We start from the raw sequence: 24123 nt of genomic DNA on the forward strand, positions 1-24123 counted from the left end.
CGGCATCCACCGCGAATCAGAAGCGCTTCTGATTCGCGGTGGATGCCGCGTCACTGCCTCATACCCAGCACATTCACTGGACTGACTCTGCACTACTGTGCCTTATGTCCCTATCCCCGGGGGGACTTCTGATCTTTTGGTTCTGTATTAGAGCACTGTGTAAACCACAACAGTACAATACTTAGTACTTTGATGAAGGTCAATGTGACCGAAACGTCTACTGTATGTACTGGTTATTAAAATCATCTTTTACTGGAAATCACTATTAGTGTGTGCCAAGTCTTTGTATCTATGTGATTACGGATTAGGATCCTACTTGTTGCACCACCATATTGTAGCTGTGCTAACGGTCCTTATTATAATAAAATCCTGGGAAGACATCCCTAAGATCAATGTTCCAGTAGCCAATGTGCCGAAGAGAACCTCAATTCCGTTTGAGGACTCCTCCAACCTAAAGGAACCTATGGACCGGAAGGTGGACGGCCTCCTAAAGAGAACCTGAGAAACCTCGGCAACCATATTTCGTGCTAACATCGCAGCAACCTCGGTGGCTCGATCTATGCATTTATGGATCGATGACTTGTAGGAACACTTGAGGTCTAAGACCCCCAGGGACACCATCCTGAAATCCCTTCCCCTCCTGAAGCTAGCGACCGGAATCATGTCTGACGCATCAGCAGAATCTGTTAAGAGTCACAAGCCAGGAATGGGTCCTTATCCAATGCTGCCCAGAGAGCTATCTGTCTAAAAACATGGTCAGGGGACACACAGTCCAAAAACAAACTGTTCAATTCCCTTCTCGGGCAATAAAGTGTTTGGGCCTGTTCTAGATGATATTCTAGAAAAGTCATCAGACAAAAAGAAAGGGTTCCCCAAGGAGAAACCAAAGAAATATTAGCCCTTTCGTAAGCCCCAACCTAGCCAGAGGTCACGCTATAACGGAAGGGGCAAAACGGCAGATGGAGCTACCCCAAGGGAGGTGGGGGTAAGGACTCCATTTTTTGCTCAGGTAGAAAGTGACGCCGTGAGAGTGGGGGGACGGCTAGGGTGGTTCCTGGGGGGCTGGCAGGAGATTTCAGGAAATCGGTTTTTGGGGATAGTCTCCTGCAGTTACAAAATAGAATTTACCCAACTCCCTTCAGCGAGGTTCGTCATATCAAACTCCTGCCTTCAGTCAGCCATTTCCCCCATGTGGACAGATGTCCAGGATCTCCTAAAGATCGGAGCAGTAGTCCCCATACCCGAGCAGGAAAAGTACAAGGGCTAATACTCCAGGCTTTTCTCAGTAAAAAAAAAAAAAAAACTCTCAGGAGAGAGCAGGACAATTATAAATAAACCCTCAGGAGAGAGCAGGACAATTAGAAATACTGCTGGATAAAATACAAAAAATTCAAGATGGAGTCCATCAGATCTCCCCTTATAGACAGGAATGTGGTGATGTGTACCCTAGACTTCAAGAAAGCGTACTATCACGTTCCTGTCCATGCTTCATTTCAGAGATACCTAAGGTTTGCTCTGAGGGTCCAGGGGAGACTCTGTCACTACCAGTTCCGTTGTCTTCCCTTTGGCCTAGCTTCAGCACCCAGGGTGTTCACCAAGCTTTTGGCGGAGTTAGTCGCCTATCTAAGGAAACGGGATATCATCATAGTCCCCTACCTAGATGACTTCCTGATTATAGCCATCTTCAAGGAACAACTCATGGAGCCTTGCCAGACTTCGATTTCCACACTTCAGAGGCTGGGATGGGTCATAAATTGGGAAAAGTCGGATCTCGATACAGAATCCAGAAAGAGATTCCTAGGAGTTCTTGTAGACTCCCAACTAAGAACATCTTTCTTACCAGAAGAGAAGCTGATCACTATGAGGGAAAGAATCCACCAATATATAGGAAGCTGCTGCTCCATCAGAGAAGCAATGAGGATCCTGGGACTGATGACCTCTTGTATCTCCTGCGCGGTGGAGTCAGTTCCACTCAAGAGAACTCCAGGGCGCAATTCTATCTGCCTGGGACAAACGTAAACTGTCGCTGGACGCTGTGATGCCCTTATCCGTCTCGGTGAGGGAATCTCTAATGATGGTGGAGCACTATGGAAAACCTCCAGGCGGGAGTTCCCTGGATTCTCTCCCCTTGCACCGTGATCACCACTGATGCAAATCATTTGGGCTGGAGCGGCCATTCGGAAGGGAAATACTTCCAGGGAGAGTGAAGTCCAGAGATGGGATCCACATCCTCAAACTTCAGGGAACTGTATGCAGTATGGAAGGTACTATTCTAGGTCCAGTCAACTGTTAGGGGCAGATTTATAAAGATAATGTCCAACAACACGACGGCGTTCTTACTCCATAAAGGGGGTCCAAAACATCCTGCCCTGCAACACCTAGCAAGGAAGATCTTGAAAATGGGCAGAAAGGACGGTGCTATTCATCTCTGCAGTACACACCTACAAGGATCCAGGAACCGGGTGGCAGACTTCCTGAGCAGGCAGAAGATGTCCCCAACGGAGAGGGAACTGATCGAAGAAGTGTTCGGCATGCTGTGTCAACGCTAGGAGGTTCCACTAGTGGATCTATTCGCATCCAGAGAAAACATGAAAGTCAGAACTTTTTTTCCCTAAACCCCCTAGACAGCCCAGTGGGAGTCGATGCACTGTCCCAACCAAGAGGAGAGAAGCTGTCCTATGCATTACCCCCTCTTTCTGTGGTTCTGAGAGTGCTGAGAAAATTACAGGAAGAAAGGGCGAAGATCATCTTGGTGGTGACCTTCTGGTCGAAGAGGAGTTGGTTCCCTCTGCTGAGAAAGATGGCAGTAGAAGACTCCATCCTCCTTCCAAGGATAAAAGACCTCCTCTACCAGGGCCCAGTTCTCCATCACAATCCGGACAGTCTTCAGCTATCAGCATGGATCTTGAGAAGCAGGTCCTGAAATCAAGAAGATTGTCCAACTAAGTGATATCTACCCTTCAAGCAAGCAGGAAACCTGCGACCTCTGCTATATATAAGATTTGGAAGAGCTTCTGCATTTACTGCGAGGAGTCGTCGGTAGATGCATCTCACCCAGATATTCCCAAGATTCTTGATTTCCTGCAGACAGGTTTCAATAAGGGTCCTAAACCAAGTACTATAAGATTACAGATTTCAGCCCCTAACTTATTTTTCGACTCTGTCTACCCACCCCTGGATAGCTAGGTTCTCCACATCTGTACAGAGGCTTGAGGACTTCTGTAAGGAAATCTGTCTCACCTTGGGATCTAAACTTGGTGCTCAACGCACTTTCTAAACATCCATATGAACCAGTAAATGATATGGACATTAGAAGGCTCTCATTTAAAACGGTTTTCCTGGTAGCAATTACATTGGCCAAAAGAATAGGGGAATTGCAGTCCCTATCTATCAGGGACCCGTATTTATGGATATTTGAGGACTGACTGGTCTTGAGGCTCGACCCAGCGTTCTTCCTTAAAGTAGTATCAACCCCGAACATGAACCAGGAAGTCGTTCTCTCCTTCTGCCAGCACCCTAGAAACCCTAAGGAACAATCCTTTCATTGTCTAGATGTTAGGGAGACTGTTCTCCACTACCTTGAGGCATCTAGGGACTGGAGACTGGGCACAAACTTGTTCATGCAATATGGGGGATAAAATAGGGGAAAGAAAGCGGCAAAATCCACAACAGCTAGATGGATCAGATCCACGATTTGTCTGACCTATGGGGCTGAGGCAAGATCTCCCCCTGAAACTCTTAGGGCCCATTCAGTTGGGGCCATAGCCACCTCATGGGCAGAGAAAGGGGGGCATCAGTGGATAAAATATGTAAGGCCTCAATGTGGTTGAATCTGAATACTTTCTTGAGACATTAAAAACTAGATGTAGTTTCAGGACAAGTGGCCTTCAGCAGGAAGGTTCTTCATACAGTGGTCCCACCGTAGATCATCATACTTTGGTATTCTCCATGGTGCTGTTAGGATTGATGACTTGGAAAACGGTAATTAGATCTACCGGTAAATGTATTTCCAGGAATCCATCCTGACAGTATGGCTAGTTCCCTCCCTTCTGAGAAATTCTACACTAATGTGACGTAAAATTTGTATAAAGAATAATTAATGTTGCATCCATCCTGGTGTTGTACTTAGTAAAGACACTGAGGGGTGGAGATGAGAGGGTCCTTTTAGCCTCATTGCTTTTTGTCACAAGAACGTCCTCCATGGTGCTGTCAGGATGGATTCCTGGAAATACAAATACCGGTAGGTCTAATTACAGTTTTTTTTGTTCTTGGTTGCCTCTGCAGAAAAATAAATGTTACAGCTTCCCATCATCTTGCTGCCTTTTCACTTACGAACATGTCGCCTTTCCTTAAGATTGTTCTCTTACCCCAAGTCTTGCCAGTGTAAGACTTGAGAAAGTATAGAACATCAGTCTTAGCAGATATCCCTAAAAAGAGATTCACAGGCTTACTATATTGAGGACTTCTCCTTAGGGCGCACTCAGACGGCCATATCAATTGGACTGAGATCAGAATGCAGTTGTCACGTTTCCGCCAGACTTAGGGCCTGCTGTTCCGGTCGCGGCCTCTAGGAGGCGCCGGACCGCCACTTTATCGTCAGACTCAGGGACGGCTGTTCCTGCCTCGGCCACTGGACAGGGCCGTGGTTCTGTCACGTCAGGCTCAGAGCCTACTGTCCCGGCTTTAGCCTCTAGGAGGCGCCGGTCTGTCACGTCGCCGTTAAATTCTGGGTCTGCTGCTCCTGTCGCGGTCACTAGGAGGCGCCATGGCTCGCCCGGGAGTTATGGTGCTGACAGAGTAAGGGCACCTGCGCAGGCATCTGGTGGACGCAGGCTCCACCCCTCTGTCAGTCATCAAGAGGTTACTGCATCTCCATCTGGCCTGGTCCTGGGGGCGGTACTGATGACATCATCAGTCCAGGAACCTATGAGGGGTGACCTGATCCCTGAAATACCTTGGGACTGGTCTTGCAAGCCGCCGGATATATTCTTGGTTCCCCTGTGTGTTACTGTGTGAATTGCTTTCTGACTGACTTTGGCCTGGACTTCTGACTCTCCTTCTGCCTAACGATTCTGTACCTCTGCGACTCTCCTGGTTTATGACTTTCGGCCTGAATCTGACTCTGCTTCTGCCTAACGATTCTGTACCTCTGCTACTCTCCTGGTTTATGACTCTCGGCCTGAATCTGACTCTGCTTCTGTCTACCGTTTTTGTACCATTGCTGCCCGACTGGTTTAGACTCGCATATCTCCACGTTTGTGTCCTGTATTGGAACACCTTTCTGGCGACCGTCCTGCTCTGGTCACTGCTCCTATTCAGACAGCGCCTCCTGGGCTCTGCTATAAATCCAGATCCCTGTATAGGGGTAAAGGGTATCAGTGTTTCTCGGGGTGTTGCCTGGCTGCAGCCCAGACCCGCAGGCGGACGTCACAGCAGTGCAGAGCCGGCGGCTCTCTTAATCCATGCCTGACAGTGGCATTGAAATACATGAAGCTGTTGCCCTCAAGTCGGGAGAGCTTCCGGCCAGTTGATGCACTACGTTCCGATCTCGTTCCAATTTATACGGCCCTTAGGAAAGGCCACCAGTTAGATCAGTGAGGAACTGGCATCCATCATCCCCAACAATCCAATACTCTGGGCAGATTTAGCAGTGACTGGAGCCAGAACAGCACAGCTCCATTCACTGTGCAGTGATACTGCTGAATCTATTTATTTCAATAGAAGCTGAGCTGCAATACCCAAAAATGTCAAGTGAACAGTGTACGGAGCCGTACACCGCTGATCGGTGGGGGGAACTGGATAACCAGTTTTTATGTTGAGGACTTTGATAAAGTAAGCCTGGGAAACCTCTTTCATATGTTCACTGCAATTAAGTCAGTGGAGTCCAAAGGGTTACCATGTATGTAACTCACACAAGAATCATACTATGGCTGTTTGAATGAAGTCTGAAGGGGAGGGCTTCTAGGAAGTGTTTTGTCTACTTTGTGTCTTGCTGTTTTAGGTTGGCGCAGGCGTGAGCCTCCCTGGCATAGTGGCTGCTAAGTGTGGTGCCAGTGTCATACTATCAGATTCAGCAGCGCTACCACAGTGTTTAGAAAACGGTTTCAGGAGCTGTGCCCAAAACAACCTAATTGGAGTACCAGTCATTGGTCTGACATGGGGCGAGATCTCGCCAGATCTGCTCACCCTCCCTCCAATCGACATCATTTTGGGATCTGATGTTTTTTATGAGCCAAAAGGTAATGTAATCCTCCACCAACCATAAGGGTATTGTAAGCGCTACAGGCAGGCTGCAGTAACGGGATCCTATTTTTTTGCAGATTTTGAAGACGTCTTAGTAACCCTCCATTTTATAATAAAAAGGAACCCCGACGCTGAATTCTGGGCAACTTATCAAGTCAGAAGGTAAAAAGTTACACTGGTAAAAAGACGAAATGAGCAGATGTACAAGATATATCAGATAGTTATCAGATTTATAAAAAAAAAAAAAAAAAACAACAAAAAACTTCATGGACTTTGGCATTGTAGTTTAGTCTTAAGGTACTGTCACACTTAGCGATGTACCAGCGATCCCGAGCAGCGATATGACCCGGTCAGGATCGCTGGTGCGTCGCTAAGTGGTCTCTAGTGAGCTGCCACACAGGCAGATCTCACCAGCGACATCGCAGGGGTCGGGGGTCTTATCTGTCCGACGAGGCGATCCTGACGTCCTCCCGCCCGCGTCCACGCATCGCTCGTCGTCACAGCAGGAAGCCCCAGCAGGAAGCTGACGACGAGAAACGGTCCAGGACATTCTCACGCGATCAGCGATAACCAGCGGGGGAGCGGTCGGAGGTAAGTATCAGACATAGTGATATCGCTAGCAATATCGCTATAACGTCACAAAAACCAGTGACGTTATAGCGATATTGCTACAGATATCGCTTAGTGTGACAGGCCCTTTAGGGTCTCGTTTCACATAGTGATACACCAGCGATCCCAACAACTATATGACCTGGTAGGGATCGCTGGTGCGTCGCTACATGGTCGCTAGTAAGCTGCCAAACAGGCAGATCTCTTCAACAACGTACCAGCGATCCCGACAACGATGCGACCTGGTAAGGATCGCTGGTGTGTTGTCACACAGCAGCTATTTTGAACGATTCCAGCCTGCGTCCCTGAGTTCTGCGTCACCAACGAGGTCGCTTGTCGGCGTAAAACAGAGATGCGCGCTGGCCAGCGCGACGCCAACGATCAAAAAATGGCCCAGGACATTCGAGCACAATCAGCAATATCCAGCAGGGGGGCCGGTCGCCGCTATGTGTCACATGTAGCGAGATCTCTGTTGCGTCATAAAATCGGTGACGCATCAGTGATCTCGCTATGTGAGACAGGGCCTTTATTCACTGGAATTTAACATGCAAAACCAGACTGCTTGTTTATTCAATGATTGGCAGGTTGTTTACACTGACTATCAGCAAATAAGCATTCCTAGCAGGGCTGTGGAGTTGGTAAGCCAAACCTCAGATTCCTAAATTTCTCTGACTCCACCTCCACAGCACTGGTCACTACTGAGCATGTACATAAAGTGCAGCACAGATTCATCTCAGCTGAAAGCTCAGATCCTTAGATCAGGAACAGAACAGACATTTATAGGACATTTCATAACTCCGACCCCACAGCACTGGTCACTACTGAGCATGTACATAAAGTGCAGCACAGATTCATCTCAGCTGAAAGCTCAGATCCTTAGATCAGGAACAGAACAGACATTTATAGGACATTTCATAACTCCGACCCCACAGCACTGGTCACTACTGAGCATGTACATAAAGTGCAGCACAGATTCATCTCAGCTGAAAGCTCAGATCCTTAGATCAGGAACAGACATTTATAGGACATTTCATAACTCCGACCCCACAGCACTGGTCACTACTGAGCATGTACATAAAGTGCAGCACAGATTCATCTCAGCTAAAAGCCCAGATCCTTAGATCAGGAACAGAACAGACATTTATAGGACATTTCATAACTCCGACCCCACAGCACTGGTCACTACTGAGCATGTGCATAAAGTGCAGCACAGATTCATCTCAGCTAAAAGCCCAGATCATTAGATCAGGAACAGAACAGACATTTATAGGACATTTCATAACTCCGACCCCACAGCACTGGTCACTACTGAGCATGTGCATAAAGTGCAGCACAGATTCATCTCAGCTAAAAGCCCAGATCATTAGATCAGGAACAGAGCAGACATTTATAGGACATTTCACAACTTTTCCCAAATTATTATAAAAAAATATTTAAAGCACATTCTGCATTGTACTATTGAACCCAATTTAGGCTGGGGTCACACTTGCAACTGCAATGCGAGAAACTCTCTTCAATACCCGGCACTGGCATTGGCACTTGGGACCGGAGCATTCAGCTGCATAGAAATACATGCAGCCGCACTCTCTGGTCCTGAGCGCCGGCGGCAGTGCCGGGTATTGATGCGAGAGACTTGAACGAGTTTCTCGCATTGCAGTTGCAAGTGTGACCACGGCCTTATTATATAATTTAGGAGTCTGAGTATTTTATACTGTACATACCCCACCAAAATGGAATCCTGACTCCACAGCCCTAATATGTAGTTAGCTGTCCTTATAGTACCTGGACAGAGATTTTTTTTTTTTTGTAAATGGCCTCCATGTAATACTATATATTTTCCATGCAGCGGGTTCCCAATGAGCAGAGCATCACCTGCAGTTAAAGGGGTTGTTTCTTTTTATTAGGTTAAGTGCCAGTTCCTTCACATGGTGCACAATGATGGTGTCTGTTGGGTTCATCATGGTGAGGTTTATCTTGATAGTAACAATTATGCAGGATGTTGCCACATTTTTCCTGTCAAAGTCTTTTGCGTTAAGCCCCCGTTACACACTGCAATATCGCTAGCAATATTGCTGTAAAGTCACCGATTTTGTGACGCTATAGCGATATTGCTAGCGATATCGCTGCATGTGATACTTACCTCCGACCGGCTCCCCCGCTGGTTATCGCTGATCGCGCGAGAAGCTGCTGGACTGTTTCTCGTCGTCAGCTTCCTGCTGTGACGACGAGCGACGCGTGGAGCCGGGCGGGAGGACGCAGGATCGCCTAGTGTGACAGGTAAGTAGCGATCCCCGTTCCCAGCGATGTCGCTGGTGAGATCTGCCTGAGTGGCAGCTCACTAGCGACCACCTAGCGATGCACCAGCGATCCTGACCGCGTCATATCGCTAGTCGGGATCGCTGGTGAGTCGCTAGGTGTAACGGTACCCTTACAGCCTCTGAAACAATTGTGAGCTCAGACTTAAAGGGGTTGGCCACTACTCACACAAACCCTTCTAAATTACTGTATTCCCCCTTGTAAAATAATAATTTCCAGTGCTGGTCCACCAATGTTGGCGCTGGGTCTCCCGTGAGGTTATATGGCTCATGTGCCTTAATGTCATGGAGGATCCAGCACCAGTGGCGAGCACAGACTTATTTTATATGAGAAAGTATATTAATTGAGAAGGAGTTATCATAGTGGAGAACTCCTTTAAAGGATACATTGGATACCATTTGCCTAACATTTCACAGTTTAAACACAGATCTAAATATAAGGTTATTTTATACTAGAGGTGTGCCCGATGCTATCGCATCGGGAGGGAAGTGTGTGAATGAGTACGTGTGTGTCGCAGCTGCCTGCCCACCCACCTCCGTGCAGTCACAGCCAGCAGGAAAGAGGGTGGTTTGCGGTCTGTTCTGGAGATGTGTGTGTATGTGAGTACGTGGGTGTGTGTGTGAGTGCGTGTGTATGTGTACATATGTTTGTGTATGTACATGGTGGGCAGGCGGTGGCGTAGCCAGCAGTGGCGGGGGGGTCCTGGCGGCGGGCAGCCGACAGGAAAGGCCGCGGCTTGCGGCCTGTGCTGGAGATGGGGTGCGGCACCACTAGAGTGCGCTCGCACCCCATCTCCAGCACAGGCCGCAAGCCGCGGTCTTTCCTGCCAGCTGTGACGGAGGTGGGTGGGCAGGCAGCGGCGGGTCTGGGGGGGGTCCCGGCAGTGTCCCGCTGGTGGTACTGTGGAAGGGCCTGGTACCACTAGCGGGTGCCATAGTGGAATACCCATCACTCGGGTATTCCAATATGGTGGTTGGCGTACTTCCGGTGCAGCACGGTGGATTGTGGGATTCGGGGACATCCAGACAGAAGTGGATGACAGACAATTTAAGGCAAAAATATATATATATATATATATATATATATATATATATATATATATACACTTAGCTTTACCTACCGGTGGTAAACCCGTGTTCTACTCTCCAGAGCTGGATTTATGATTCTGCTTGCTGTCACTGGGAAAGGCTAACTTAGTTTGCGGGCTTACCTGTACCTGCTTATCTAAGATCCTGATCTTACATTACTATATTTTCTGTTACTACCTCTGATAAATGAGTGTTCTTATTGTAGTAGATGAGCAAATAAAATGTAACTGCTTCTTATTGCTTTACAAACTAATGGAGAGCAGCAGGAATTCACCACTGGCTCTTTTTCAAGAAGCAGACAATTTCTTCAGTATTTATCACTCGGGTGTGAACACTTCCACATTGGTGTAGCATGAAATAACAGGATTTTGGTTGCTTACCGTCAAATCTGTTTCTCAGAGTCTTCATTGGGGGACACAGAAACCATGGGTGTGTGCTGCTGCCTCTAGGAGGTTGACACTATGCCATGAAAAAAAATGTTAACTCCACCTCTGCAGTATACACCCCTCCGACCGGCTGTAGGACAATCAGCTAGTGAAAAAGCAGTAGGAGACATTGTCAAGTAAGTCAATCATATAAACATTAGTAACATAATCATGGGAGGACGCTGTGTCCCCCAATGAAGACTCTGAGAAACAGATTTTACGGTAAGCAACCAAAATCCTGTTTTCTCTTCCGTCTCATTGTGGGACACAGAAACTGTGGGACATCCAAAAGCAGTCCCTGGGGAGGGAGAAGACAGAAACTTCCTTCAGGTCGGAGAACTCATCACTGCCGCCTGAAAAATTCTTCTGCCTAGGCTGGCGTCCACTGAAGCATAGGTATGGACCTTATGGAACCTTGAAAAGGTATGAACGGACGACCAGGTAGCTGCCTTGCACAATTGCATGACTGATGCTCTATGGTGTACCGCCCAGGAGGCACCCACCGCCCTGGTTGAGTGAGCCTTGACCCCAGCGGGGGACACCCTGTTCTTTACCCGGTAGGCTTCCAGAATTGACATTCTGATCCAGCGGGCGATTTACGCCTTAGAGGCCAGCCGGCCTCTTCTCACACGATTAGGAATGACAAAGCGCGAGTCTGTCTTCCTGAAAGGAGCAGTCCTAGCCAGGTAGATCCAGTTTATTGAAAGAACGCTCCAGAGGTTGAGTTGGGGTGGAACAAAACGACGGAAGGATTATATCCTCGTTCAGGTGGAAGGCAGATACCGTCTTGGGAAGGAAGGGGGAGGCCGCAAAACAACCTTGTCTTGGTGCATAATCAAAAAATGGAAGGCGACAGGACAGGGCCGCCAACACTGCAACCCGCCTAATAGAGGTGATGGCTACGAGAAATAACACCTTCCAGGACACGAAGGACATGGGAGCTTCCCGGAGGGGCTCAAAAGGGTGAATCTGTCAAAGCTTCCAAGACCAGATTAAGATCCCCTGGAGCCACTGGGGATCTGTAAGGAGGAGCTGTATGCGCCACCCTTTGAAGAAAGGGTTTAACCTGCAGGCGAGGCAAAATTCCTTTGGAAAAGAATAGAGAGCAGATACTTGGCCTTTCAAGGAACTTAGGGCATCTAATCCTGCCTGGAGGAAGGCTAGGACAGATGGTAGGGAACAGGTGTGATGTGATTAGATTCACACCCCCCAAAGATAAGCCTTCTAGGCTAGATAATAGAGCCTGGAAGATGGCTTCCTAGCCTGGATCACTGTATTAATGACTCGGTCCGAAAATCCCGCTGCTATCAGTATTGTGGTTTCAATGGCCAAGCCGTCAAATTGAGCAACCGAGAATTCGGGTGGTAAAACGGCCCCTGAGCCAGGAGATCTGGTCTGTCGGGGAGTCCCCAGGGGGTGCTTGTGGGAAGATTGGTAATTTCTGTGAACCAGGCCCTCCTGGGCCAGTACGGGGCGATCAATATGACCGGTACCCCTTCCGCCTTGATCTTCTTTAGCAACCTGGGCAGGAGAGGAAGAGGAGGGAACAGGTAAGGGAGTCTGAACTGTGCCCAGGGAATGACCAGCGCGTCGACCCCTATTGCCAGAGGATCGCAGCACCTGGAGACAAACTGTCTCTTTCTGTTCTGTCGAGACGCCAGAAAGTCCACATCCGGAGTCTCCCATAGCCGGCAGACTTGATGGAAACACGTCCTGATTTAAGGACTATTCTCCTGCTGCGAGCCCCTCCCGACTGAGGAAGTCGGCGGCCGTGTTGTATGTGCCGGGGATGTAAACTGCCGATATTGCAGGAATTGTGGCTTCCGCCCAGCTGAAGATTCTCAATACTTCGGCCGATGATCGGGGACTCCTGGTTCCCCCCTGGTGATTGATGTATGCCACGGCTGTGGCATTGTCCGCCTGAATCCGGACTGGCTGATTCTTGAGGCATCCTTCCCATTGAAGGAGTTTAAGAAAGACCGCCCTCAGTTCTAGAATGTTGATCGACAGTGAGGATTCTTGCCTCAACCATCGCTCCTGGACCTTCAGGTGACGGAATACCGCACCCCAGCCCAGGAGGCTGGCATCCGTAGATATCACCTGCCAGTGGACAGGGGGAAAGGACCATACCAGAGATGACCAAGGGGGGGGGGGGTCAGCCACCACAGCCACCATTTGAGGGACTGCCTGGCCTGACTGGAAGGGAGAAAGGGGCGATCCAGTGAGGAGATGGACCTGTTCCGTTAAAGGAGTATGTCTCTCTGAAGTATCCTGGAACGGAACGGGACAAAGGGTATCGCCTCTGAGGCTGCCACCATCCTCTCCAGGACACTCATGGTAGCGCGAAAAGATAGGAGTTGGGATTCTAGCAGAGAGCGAATTCCCTGCCGGAGAGTAATCCAGTTCCTTTCGGGAAGAAAGACCCTCGAGAGGCGGGTGTCGATCAGCATCCCTAAGAACTCTAGGTGTTGTGTTTGCGTAAGGCAGGATTTTTCCCTGTTGATGAGCCAACCAAACCGGGAGAGCGTGTTTAGAACCACAGATAGGTTTTCCTGAGCCTGATCGAAGGAGAGTGCTTTGAAGAGAATATCGTCGAGATATGGTGCTAATACTATGCCTCTAACCCTTAATATAGCTACCATTGCTGCCATAATCTTCGTAAAAATTCTGGGGGCTGTTGCCAGCCCAAATGGCAGGGCCACAAACTGGAAATGCTGCTGCTGGACAGCGAGGCGCAAAAATCTTTGATGTCCCTGAAAAAATGGGGACGTGCCGGTAGGCGTCCCAAATGTCTATGGAGCATAGGAATTCCTGATTCTCCATAGAGGCAATCATCAACCGGATCGACTCCATCCTGAAGAGGCGTAGGCGGACCCATTTGTTTAACCTCTTGAGGTCTAGTATGGGAGGAACCAAGCCCCCCTCTTTTTGGTATCACAAACAGGTGTGAGTAAAAGCCTGTAAAACGCTCCTGCTCGGGAACGGGGATGATTACTCCTGCGCTGAGGAGTCGATTGCCGCAAAAATACCTGAGTCCATGGCAGCGTTTCTTGGTGGTTGGGATAGAAAAAACGGTGTAATGGAAGCACGTTGAAGTCTATCTTGCATCCTGTAGATACCACCTCCCCTACCCAGGTATCCTCTACTGAACATCGCCAGACATCTCTGAAGAAGAGAAGGCGGCAGTCTAGTCTGGGAGAGGGACTGGGAAAGAAGCTGGAATCCCTGCAGCATTTCTGCTGAAGAGGATCTGCCTGGCCCCGACCTGGCAGCTCTGCTGTGGGAACTGCAAGGGCGCCATGAAGGGGAGGCCCGAAAGGACACCTTTTTCCTGTCTTTAGGCGCCTGCGACCTCTGTGGGCCCTGAGCATAAGCGTCTGCCGCTGGGGCACAGCGAAAGGATTGGGCCTTTCGTATGAAAGCATATTGACGAGACCTGGCCTGAGGGAGAAGGGAGCTTGTGCCCTCTTTAATGATTTGATCTAACATTGGACCAAAGAGTCGGGAACCCTGAAAAGGCAAATTGGTCAGGGATTTCTTTGCGGACAAATCAGCGTGCCAGGCCTTTAGCCAGCCGGACGGCTACCATGTTGCTGGATGCTTGGGCTTCGCAAGACGCTGCGTCCAAGGCTTCTGATACCATATATTTCCCGGCCTGAGAGATTTGATCTGCTGGTGGGGCTCCGGCCAATATGCCCTGTCTAAGCTGTTTGGCCCATTCTGTAACAGACTTGGCTACCCAAGCTGAGGCGCAGGCTGGACACAATATAGCGACTGCTGCCTCAAAGGCGGATCTTGCCAGGGATTCTACCCTCCTATCATTAGGATCCTTCAGGGATGCCCCACTGACGAGTGGAAGGGCTGTTTTAGTAGAGAATCTGGACACTGGTGGATCCACCGACGGGGAGGAGGTCCAGTTGCAGTGAGATCTGGATATAAGATCCCAAAACGGCTTCCGCTTCAATGTGGCATCCTTAATGTTAAAGGTCTCATTGACAGCAGCAATGACGTCCTGGACCATATCCATGACGCCCTGGGACTGATCTGGCCCGTACTCAGAACCCTCCTCCGAGCGCGTCTCTGATAATGCCTCGCCTGATTCTGGGGAGGAGGACCGGGAGGAGGCAGACGGCCAGAGAAACTAGCGGTGAGATGGAGTAAGAAGGGGACCTGGGTTGGTGGTCCTGTCTAAACTTTTTACGGCCTCTAGAAGGTCCAAATAGTGGGCTCCTTCGATGCGCTTGTGTCCACTGGAGTCTGAAGTGGCGATCTGTCAAGTACCGTTACCAAGGTCTGTGATACCTTGGTAAGGTCAGCCACGGATTTAGATAGGGAAGAGGCCCGTCCTAGACACTCATTGTTTCCCGTGGCAACGGATGACCCCTGGGCGGCAGGCAAGACGGCTTCATCTAACTCCAGGGATAATGCGGGATCTCTGGCAGGAAAGGCAGGGGGCTGCACCTACTCTCTAGCGTAGGTAATACAGTGGGACTGCTGCAATCTTGAGCAGATTGGGGAGGACTGAACCGAAGGAAGCCTATTATTGCATGAGGTACACACAAAAATATTTAACGATGGTGGCTGAAGAGGATGAGCGGGACTGCCCTTCCTTGGGCATACTAATAGGCCTTTCTAATTGGAGCCGACCATCGGGGTTAAAGAGCGGAGTGAGGGAGCAACAACTGTAGTGCAGTACTCACATACCCATGTCCTGTATCCCCATTACAGCTGTCGCCCGAAGGCAGAGGAGAGAGGTGAACAGCCGTGCCGCTGCCTAGAAGCTTATGAAAACCCCGCCCGGAACCCGTGGGCGGGGCCCAGCCCCGGACTTCCTGGAGCACCAAGATGGCACCGATCCCAGAAGAGGACACCGGAGGCCTGAGCCTGCCCCAGAAGCCGGGATCTGACATCGGGCACGCGTGCTGGACTCTGAAGCCAGTGGGGAGCCGCTGGAGCCCAGGAGCATAATGCTGCCGCGGGAGGAAGGATGGGAGGCCGCCGCAATCTGCATTCCTGCAGTGCTTGGAAGCAGGTACTGGCTCTTTCAGATAAGTTAGAGCCACGGGGTATGAATGAAAGGAAAAGAGGTTTTTTGTTTGTTTTTTTTTAAAAAAAAAAAGATGCTGCAGCCTCTTACCTCCAGCTCCCCCCGTGACAGGGAGCAGTTACCTGAATGAAAAGATTGCTGTCCCAAATCTTTTCTGCAGGGCGTCTCTCTCAATCATCAGGCTCTGGAGGGCGAGTGATGGGAGACGAAGGGTAGGACCAGGAACGATCACCTGAACACGAGTCCGTGTTAGGGTCCTGCCAATGGGATCTATGAGGATACGAGGTGGCAGTACACGCCATACTCATAATCCTGGTGTGGGAGTACAGATGTAGCAGATCTACTCTGTATCCCTCCATGGTTACCTGAAAAGGAACGACGCACATTGAGGTAGGCATGGGTCTTGTAAGAGACCCCTGTCCACCTCCTATCTGACTCTAAGCAAAACGGATTGTCCTACAGCCAGTCGGAAGGGGTGTATACTGCTGAGGCGGAGTTAACATTTTTTTAATGGCATAGTGTCAACCTCCTAGAGGCAGCAGTACACATCCACGGTTTCTGTGTCCCCCAATGAGACGAAAGAGAAATATGTTTATGGCTTCAAAAGAAAATGCTGGGGGACTTTCCACCTCATTTGTCCCAATATGCCAAAGGGCAGGCAAAGTAGGCATCACTTTTACTTAAATCTCTCTATGTATCTAATTACCAGTGTTAAGTCTTAGGAGAAAGATGTACTTCTTGTGTAATCATCTCCATGTTAACCCTTAGTTCCAGCTGGTCAATAGAGCCTCTGCTCCACAAATGGGATCTCAGGTGTCTGAACATTCCTCTGAAGACATTTAATGCAGACCGAGAATGCCTGGCAGGATCCAGCCTCCCAGGAAGGCATACTATCCAGATGATGATCATCACAGCAAGAAGAGAGCTGTCAGCTAGATCATCCACCTAGCATTTATAAGGATATTTACAGCTTACCTTGAGAAAATGGACAAAGATGATGTTGCTTTGGCTGCACCATCAAGTGCAATATTCCACCAAGTAATGCTATAAAGGCAAAAAAGCAGACTGGTGTCAGGTGATGCCAGTGCTGCGGAGCCTGTGAGGGCAGACGCCTCTGGATTCTTGGATGGCTTGTTCATTGAGATACAGTTAGGTCCATATATTTTTGGACAGAGACAACATTTTTCTAATTTTGGTTCTAGACATTACGACAATGAATTTTAAACAAAACAATTCAGCTGCAGATGAAGTTCAGACTTTCAGCTTTCATTTGAGGGTATCCGCATTAAAATTGGATGAAGGGTTTAGGAGTTTCAGCTCCTTAACATGTGCCACCCCCATGTTTTTAACCCCTTACTGCCATGTGACGTACTATCCCGTCCATGTGCCCTGGGACTTAATTCCCAGGGACGGGATAGTACGTCACAGCGATCAGCGGCGCCCACGTGGTGAGCGCCGCTGATCGCGGCCGGATGTCAGCTGATTGTGCCGGGTGTCAGCTGTGATAATGTGTCAGGGGCGGTCACGGACCGCCCCCAACACATTAACCCCTTGCACACCGATCAAACACGATCGCGGTGTACCGGGAGTTAAAGGGAAGCATCCCTGAGCCCCCCACAGCAACGCAATGTGCAGCGCTGCTGCGGGGAGCTCCATCCCTGCAGGTCCCCGAATCCAAGATGGTGACGGGGACCTTCGGGGGCCTGCAGGGAGCTGGCTTCCTCATGCCTGCAAAGCGCAGGCAAGGAGGAAGCCTGTGTAGTGTCTGTGACAGATTGCTGATCTGTCACAGTGATCTGTGATGTGACAGATCAGCGATCTGTCACAGGACAGTGATGTCCCACCTGGGACAATGTAATAAAGTTAAAAAAAAAGTGTAAAAATATTTTTTTAAAAAATCGCTAAATAAATAAAAAAAAAATATTGCCTAATACATTTTTGGGAAATAAAAAAAAACCAATAAAAGTACACATATTTGGTATCGCCACGTCCGTAACGACCCGCCCTATAAAACTGTCCCATTAGTTAACCCCTTTAGCAAACAACTTAAAAAATAAAAATAAACGAAGCAAAAAATGATTTATCATACCGCCGAACAAAAAGTGCAATAACGCGTGATCAAAAAGACGCATATAAATATCCATGGTACCGCTGAAAACGTCATCTTGTCCCGCAAAAAACGAGCCGCCACACAGCATCATCAGCGAAAAAATAAAAAAAGTTATAGCTCGCAGAATAAAGCGATGCAAAAGTAATTTATATAAAATTGTTTTCATTGCATAAAAGCGCCAAAACATAAAAGACAAATGAGGTATCGCTGTAACCGTACTGACCCGAAGAATAAACGTACCCCCCAAAAGAAATTCATGAAACGCTGGTTTTTGTTCATTCTGCGTCCAAAAAAATCGGAATAAAAAGGGATCAAAAAATGTCACGTGCCCGAAAATGATACCAATAAAAACGTCAGCTCGTCCCAAAAAAAATAAGACCTCACATGACTCGGTGGGTCAAAATATGGAAAAACTATAGCTCTCAATATGTGGTGATGCAAAAACTATTTTTACAATAAAAAGCGTCTTTTAGCGTGCGACAGCTGCCAAAAATAAAAACCGCCATAAATAGTAAATCAAACCCCCCGTTATCACCCCCTTAGTTAGGGAAAAATAATAAAATTAAAAGAAAATGTATTTCCATTTTCCCATTAGGGTTAGGGCTAGGGTTAGGGCTGAGATTAGGGTTAGGGGGGTTTCCACTGTTTGGGCACATCAGGTGCTCTCCAAATGCAATATGGCGTCTGATCTCAATTCCAGCCAATTCTGCGTTGAAAAAGTGCTCCTTCCCTTCCAATCTCTGCCATGCGCCCAAACAGTGTTTTACCCCCACATATAGGGTATCAGCCTACTCAGGACAGATTGCAAAACAACTTTTGGGGTCCAATTTCTCCTGTTACCCTTAGGAAAATAAAAAATTGGGGGCAAAAATTATTTTTGTGGAAAAAATGATTTTTTTATTTTCACGCCCGGGCATTATAAACTTCTGTAAAGCCCTTGGAGTTTCAAAGTGCTCACCACACATCTAGATAAGTACCTTGGGGGGTCTAGTTTCCAAAATGGGGTCACTTGTTGGGAGTTTCAATAGTTTAGGTACATCAGGGGCTCTCCAAAAGCAACATGACACCCGCAGAGCATTCCATCAAAGTCTGCATTCCAAAACGTAACTACTTCCCTTCCGAGCCCTTACGTGTGCTCATACAGTTTTCTCCCACATATGGGGTATCAGCGTACTCAGGACAAATTGGTCAACGATTTTTGGGGTCAAAGTGCTCACCACACATCTAGATAAGTTCCTTAGGGGGTCTAGTTTCCAAAATGGTGTCATTAGTGGGGGGTTTCCACTGTTTTGGTATATCAGGGGTTTTCCAATCGCGACATGGTGTCTGATCTCAATTCCAGTCAAAAAAGTCAAATGGCGCCGCTTCCCTTCTGAGCTCTGCCATGTGTCCAAATAGTCGTTTACACCCACGTATCAGCGTACTCGGGACAAATTGCACAATAACTTTTAGGGTCCTGTTACCCTTGGAAAAATAAAAATTGGGGGTGAAAAGATCTTTTTTGTGGAAAAAATATTTTTTTAATTGTACCACTGTATGTTATAAACTTCTGTGAAGCCCTTGTGGGTTCAAAGTCCTCACCACATATCTAGACAAGTTCCTTGGGGGGTCTTGTTTCCAAAATGTGGTCACTTGTGGGGGGTTTCCACTGTTTAGGTACATCAGGGGCTCTCCAAACGTGACATGGCGTCCGATCTGAATTCCAGCCAATTTTGTATTGAAAAAGTCAAACAACGCTCCTTCCCTTCTGAGCTCTGCCATGCGCCGAAACAGTGGTTCCCCCCCACATATCAGGTATCAGCGTACTCAGGACAAACTGCACAATAACTTTTGCAGTCCAACGTCTCCTGTTACCCTTGGTAAAATAAAAAAAAATTGAACCTGAAGTATTTTTTTTGTGAAAAAGTTAAATGTTAATTTTTTTTTAAATATTCAAAAAATTCCTGTGACACACCTGAAGGGTTAATAAACTTCTTGAATGTGGTTTTGAGCACCTTGAGGGGTGCAGTTTTTGGAATGGTGTCACTTTTGGGTATTTTCTATCATATAGACTCCTCAAAGTGGCTTCAAATGTGATGTGGTCCGTAAAAATAAAATGAGTGTTGCAAAAATGAGAAATCGCTGGTCAACTTTTAACCCTTATAACTTCCTAACAAAAAAAATTTTGGTTCCAAAATTGTGCTGATGTAAAGTAAACATGTGGGAAATGTTACTTATTAAGTTTTTTGTGTACCATATGTCTGTGATTTAAGGGCATAAAAATTCAAAGTTGGAATTGCGAAATTTTTAAAATTTTCGCAAAATTTCCGTTTTCACAAATAAACACAAGTTATTTGAATGAAATTTTACCACTAACATGAAGTACAATAGGTCACGAGAAAACAGTGTCAGAATCACCGGGATCCATGGAAGCGTTCCAGAGTTATTACCTCATAAAGGGACAGTGGTCAGAATTGTAAAAATTGGCCCAATCATGAACGTGCAAACCACCCTTGGGGGTTAAGGGGTTAAGGGAACCAAAAGTAATCGGACAGATTAAATAATTGTAAATAAAATGTTCATTTCTAGTACTTGGTTGAAAACCCTTTGTTGGCAATGACTGCCTGAAGTCTTGAACTCATGGACATCACCAGACGCTGTTTCCTCCTTTTTGATGCTCTGCCAGGTCTTCACTGCGGTGGTTTTCAGTTGCTGTTTGTTTGTGGGCCTTTCTGTCTGAAGTTTAGTCTTTAACAAGTGAAATGCATGCTCAATTTGGTTGAGATCAGCTGACTGACTTGGCCATTCAAGAATATTCCACTTCTTTGCTTTAATAAACTCCTGGGTTGCTTTGGTCGTCATTTCATACTACAGATGGACAATGACCCAAAACATAAAGCCAATCGGTTTGGCTGCATTTGGCTGGATCTGAGCACACAGTATGGCTCTGGCTCTTAATACCTCAGAATTCATTCGGCCGCTTCTGTCCTGTGTCACGTCATCAATAAACACTAGTGACCCAGTGCCACTGGCAGCCATGCATGCCCAAGCCATCACACTGCCTCCGCCGTGTTTTACAGATGATGTGGTATGCTTTGGATCATGAGCTGTACCACGCCTTCGCCATACTTTTCTCTTTCCATCATTCTGGTAGAGGTTGATCTTGGTTTCATCTGGCCAAAGAATGTTCTTCCAGAACTGTGCTGGCTTTTTTAGATGTTTTTTAGCAAAGTCCAGTCTAGCCTTTTGATGCTTCTGAGTGGCTTACACCGTGCAGTGAACTCTCTGTACTTACTTTCATGCAGTCTTCTCTTTATGGTAGATTTGGATATTGATACGCCTACCTCCTGGAGTGTTGTTCACTTGGTTGGCTGTTGTGAAGGGGTTTCTCTTCACCATGGAGATTATTCTGCGATCATCCACCACTGTTGTCTTCCGTGGGCGCCCAGGCAATCCCATAACGAAGGGATTGCCCACACCTGTCCATGAAATAGCCTTGGAGTCAATTGTCCAATTACTTTTGGTCCCTTTAAAAACAGGGTGGCACATGTTAAGGAGCTGAAACTCCTAAACCCTTCATCCAATTTTAATGTGGGTACTCTCAAATGAAAGCTGAAAGTCTGAACTTCAACTGCAGCTGAATTGTTTTGTTTAAAATTCATTGTGGTAATGTCTAGAACCAAAATTAGAAAAAATGTTGTCTCTGTCCAAATATATATGGACCTAACTGTATGTCAGTCAGCCGTTATATAGATCAATGTGTGACAACAAATTTCTGTGAGGTCAGGTTGGATGCACTACACCTATGTAACGTGATAGGCATGAGGTTTTATATAAAATTTGTTTCCTTTAGGATTTTTTTTTTTTTTTTAAACTAAGGGCTTGTTTAGCAAATAAATTTTAAATAAACATCAAAACTAAGATTGTGAGGGTCGAGCTTTTTGGTACAACACACACCTGGATCTATATGTACTTTACAAGTTTCTCCTTCTGGAAAGTTCCAAGATAGTGTAGAGAGATATAAGTCATGCACTGCTTCTCTGAAAGTTAAATATGCAAATAGCCTCTTTAGAGGGACTATAGTGCCAGCTATTAGAAGTTTATATCGACTTTTAGGCTAAGTTCACACGTAGCGGAACTCTAGCGGAAATTACCGCGAGAATTCCGGAATTCCATTCCGCTGGAAAATCGTATTTTAAATTCCCGCGAAAAAACTAGCATTTTGCAAGCGTATTTAGCTTGCAAAATGCTAGCGTTTTCCAAGCGATCTGTAGCATCGCTTGGAGAACTGATTGACAGGTTGGTCACACTCGTCAAACATAGTGTTTGACAAGTGTGACCAACTTTTTACTACTGAGGCCGCCTATGCAGCATCAGTAGTAAAAGATAAAATGCAAAAAAAAATAAAAAATGGTGTTATTCTTATCTTCCGACGTCCCGCGCAGCCTTTCCCAGTAATCCTCTGCGAAAGTGCCCGCGATGACGTCCGTTCTCGCGGGATCGCGATAATTTGCGATGACCGAGACTTCGCGATCCCACGAGAACGGACGCCATCGCGGGCATTTTCGCAAAGGATTACTGGGAACGAGAGCGTGGAGAGAGGCGGGAAGGCTGCGCGGGACGTCGGAAGGTGAGAATAACGATATTTTTTATTTTAAATTCTATTTTTACAGGGATATGGTACCCAAAGCCTGGAGGACAGTCTCCTCTCCTCCGGACCCTGGGTACCATCCGCAATTGTTCTGCTTACTTCTCGCATGGTGTTCACAGCCACATGCGGGAAGTAAGCGGAACAATGCATTCCTATGGGTGCGGGATCGCTGCGATTCCGCAAAATTAATGAGCATGCTGCGGTTTTTACCGCGAAACGATTCCGCCGCGGTAAAGACCGCAGCATTAGCACAGCATTGCAGAATCACATAGGAATGCATGGGATGCTTATTTTTCGCGGTTAAAACCGCTGCGGAAACGCGAAAAAAACGCCACGTGTGAACTCAGCCTTAGTGCTAAACAGATGGTATTAAAGTTCCTGCACTCACTCACTGAAGAGGATATACCAAGGGGTAAAGAATCCTTTATATATTATTACATGATTGAGGAAGGCCTTTCAGCACAAACACATTGCCCAATATTTCATTATGTGACTTTAGTTTAGTCACTCATCCTTCCTAGGACTATTATATGGCAGTGGCAACACTAGATTGAATTAGCTGAGTAAACCTTATTCTGAAACCTCACATGTAAGTTGAATAAGGGTCTAGCTGCAGTACCATATACAGTCTATGACTAAGTGGCACTAATCATAGAAACAAAAAGCAGATGTTATTCCTAATCTGTAGAATTGGCAGCACTGATGAAAACCAGGACTGTGGAGTCGGAGTCGGTATAAAATGGACCGACTCCTAAAATATATAATAAACTGGGTACAGTAGTTCAATGCAGACTGTGCTGAATATTTTTTCATAGGAATTTGGGAAAGTTATGAAATGTCCTATAAATAGCTGTTCTCTTCCTGATCTAAGGCTACATTCACACAAGAACAGGTTCTTGCTATTGTAATGGACAATGCTTCAAACATAAGTACAATTAAACTGATGAATGAGAGTAAGGCCTGTTTCACACTTCAGTTTTTTTGTGTCAGTTAAAATCCGCCAAAATGGCGGAAAGCGGATCCGTTGCTAACTGATGTGAACGGATGCCACCGGACCGTTTTTTTGACGGATCCGATGAATGAAGAATTTTAAAGGAACCGCAGCCCGGGAAGGAGAGAGAGAGAGAGAGAATTTTTTCTGTCCGCCATGATTTCAGGGTTAAATTTCCAGCTGACTTCATTCCTCCGGGCATGCGCACTATAAAATGCGGATCCTGCAGCAAAAAAAAAGTTACATGGTCCGTCCAGGCATGTCGGCGGATGCAAAAAAATTGACGGCCATCTGTCAAGATCCGCCGGTAATGCAAATCAATGGGGGAAAAACGGATCCGCCAAAAAAAAATGGCGGATCCGTTTTTTTTTTGCAAAACGGCGGATTTTGACTGATGGTCAAAAACGGAAGTGTGAAACAGGCCTAATGAACACAAGCTAGAAGAAAATTTAGGATTCAGTAGGTTTGAGATGGAAGGCCACAGTGCTGTTCATGTAACTGAGGAACAAACAAGATATTACAACAGAAGAACAGCAAAATTATACTGTAGAAATAGATGATCTTGGTGAAGCTGCTTCAAAACTCTTTCATATTCATCACATGTGCTGTGCTGTGCACACGCTGCAGCTGGCAATAAGAGATAGTCTGCAAGAGGGACATGCTG

The 24123-nt window shown here is 47.1% G+C and overlaps 1 protein-coding gene across 1 annotated transcript in view; it reads left to right on the forward strand.

Moving 5' to 3' along the window:
* METTL23 (methyltransferase 23, arginine) overlaps positions 1–21686 on the forward strand; it is a 30831-nt gene extending 9145 nt beyond the window's left edge. The window contains exons 3-5 of the mRNA XM_073563199.1: positions 6002–6239; positions 6321–6405; positions 16497–21686. Of these exons, the coding sequence (XP_073419300.1) occupies positions 6002–6239; positions 6321–6405; positions 16497–16677 (504 nt within the window). The 3' untranslated portion in view covers positions 16678–21686. The remainder of the gene's footprint in view (positions 1–6001; positions 6240–6320; positions 6406–16496) is intronic.
* Positions 21687–24123: the final 2437 nt, after the last annotated feature.

Source organism: Dendrobates tinctorius, unplaced genomic scaffold (genome assembly GCF_039654945.1).
Source record: "Dendrobates tinctorius isolate UK_male_01 unplaced genomic scaffold, ASM3965494v1 ptg000383l, whole genome shotgun sequence".
NCBI lineage: Eukaryota > Metazoa > Chordata > Amphibia > Anura > Dendrobatidae > Dendrobates > Dendrobates tinctorius.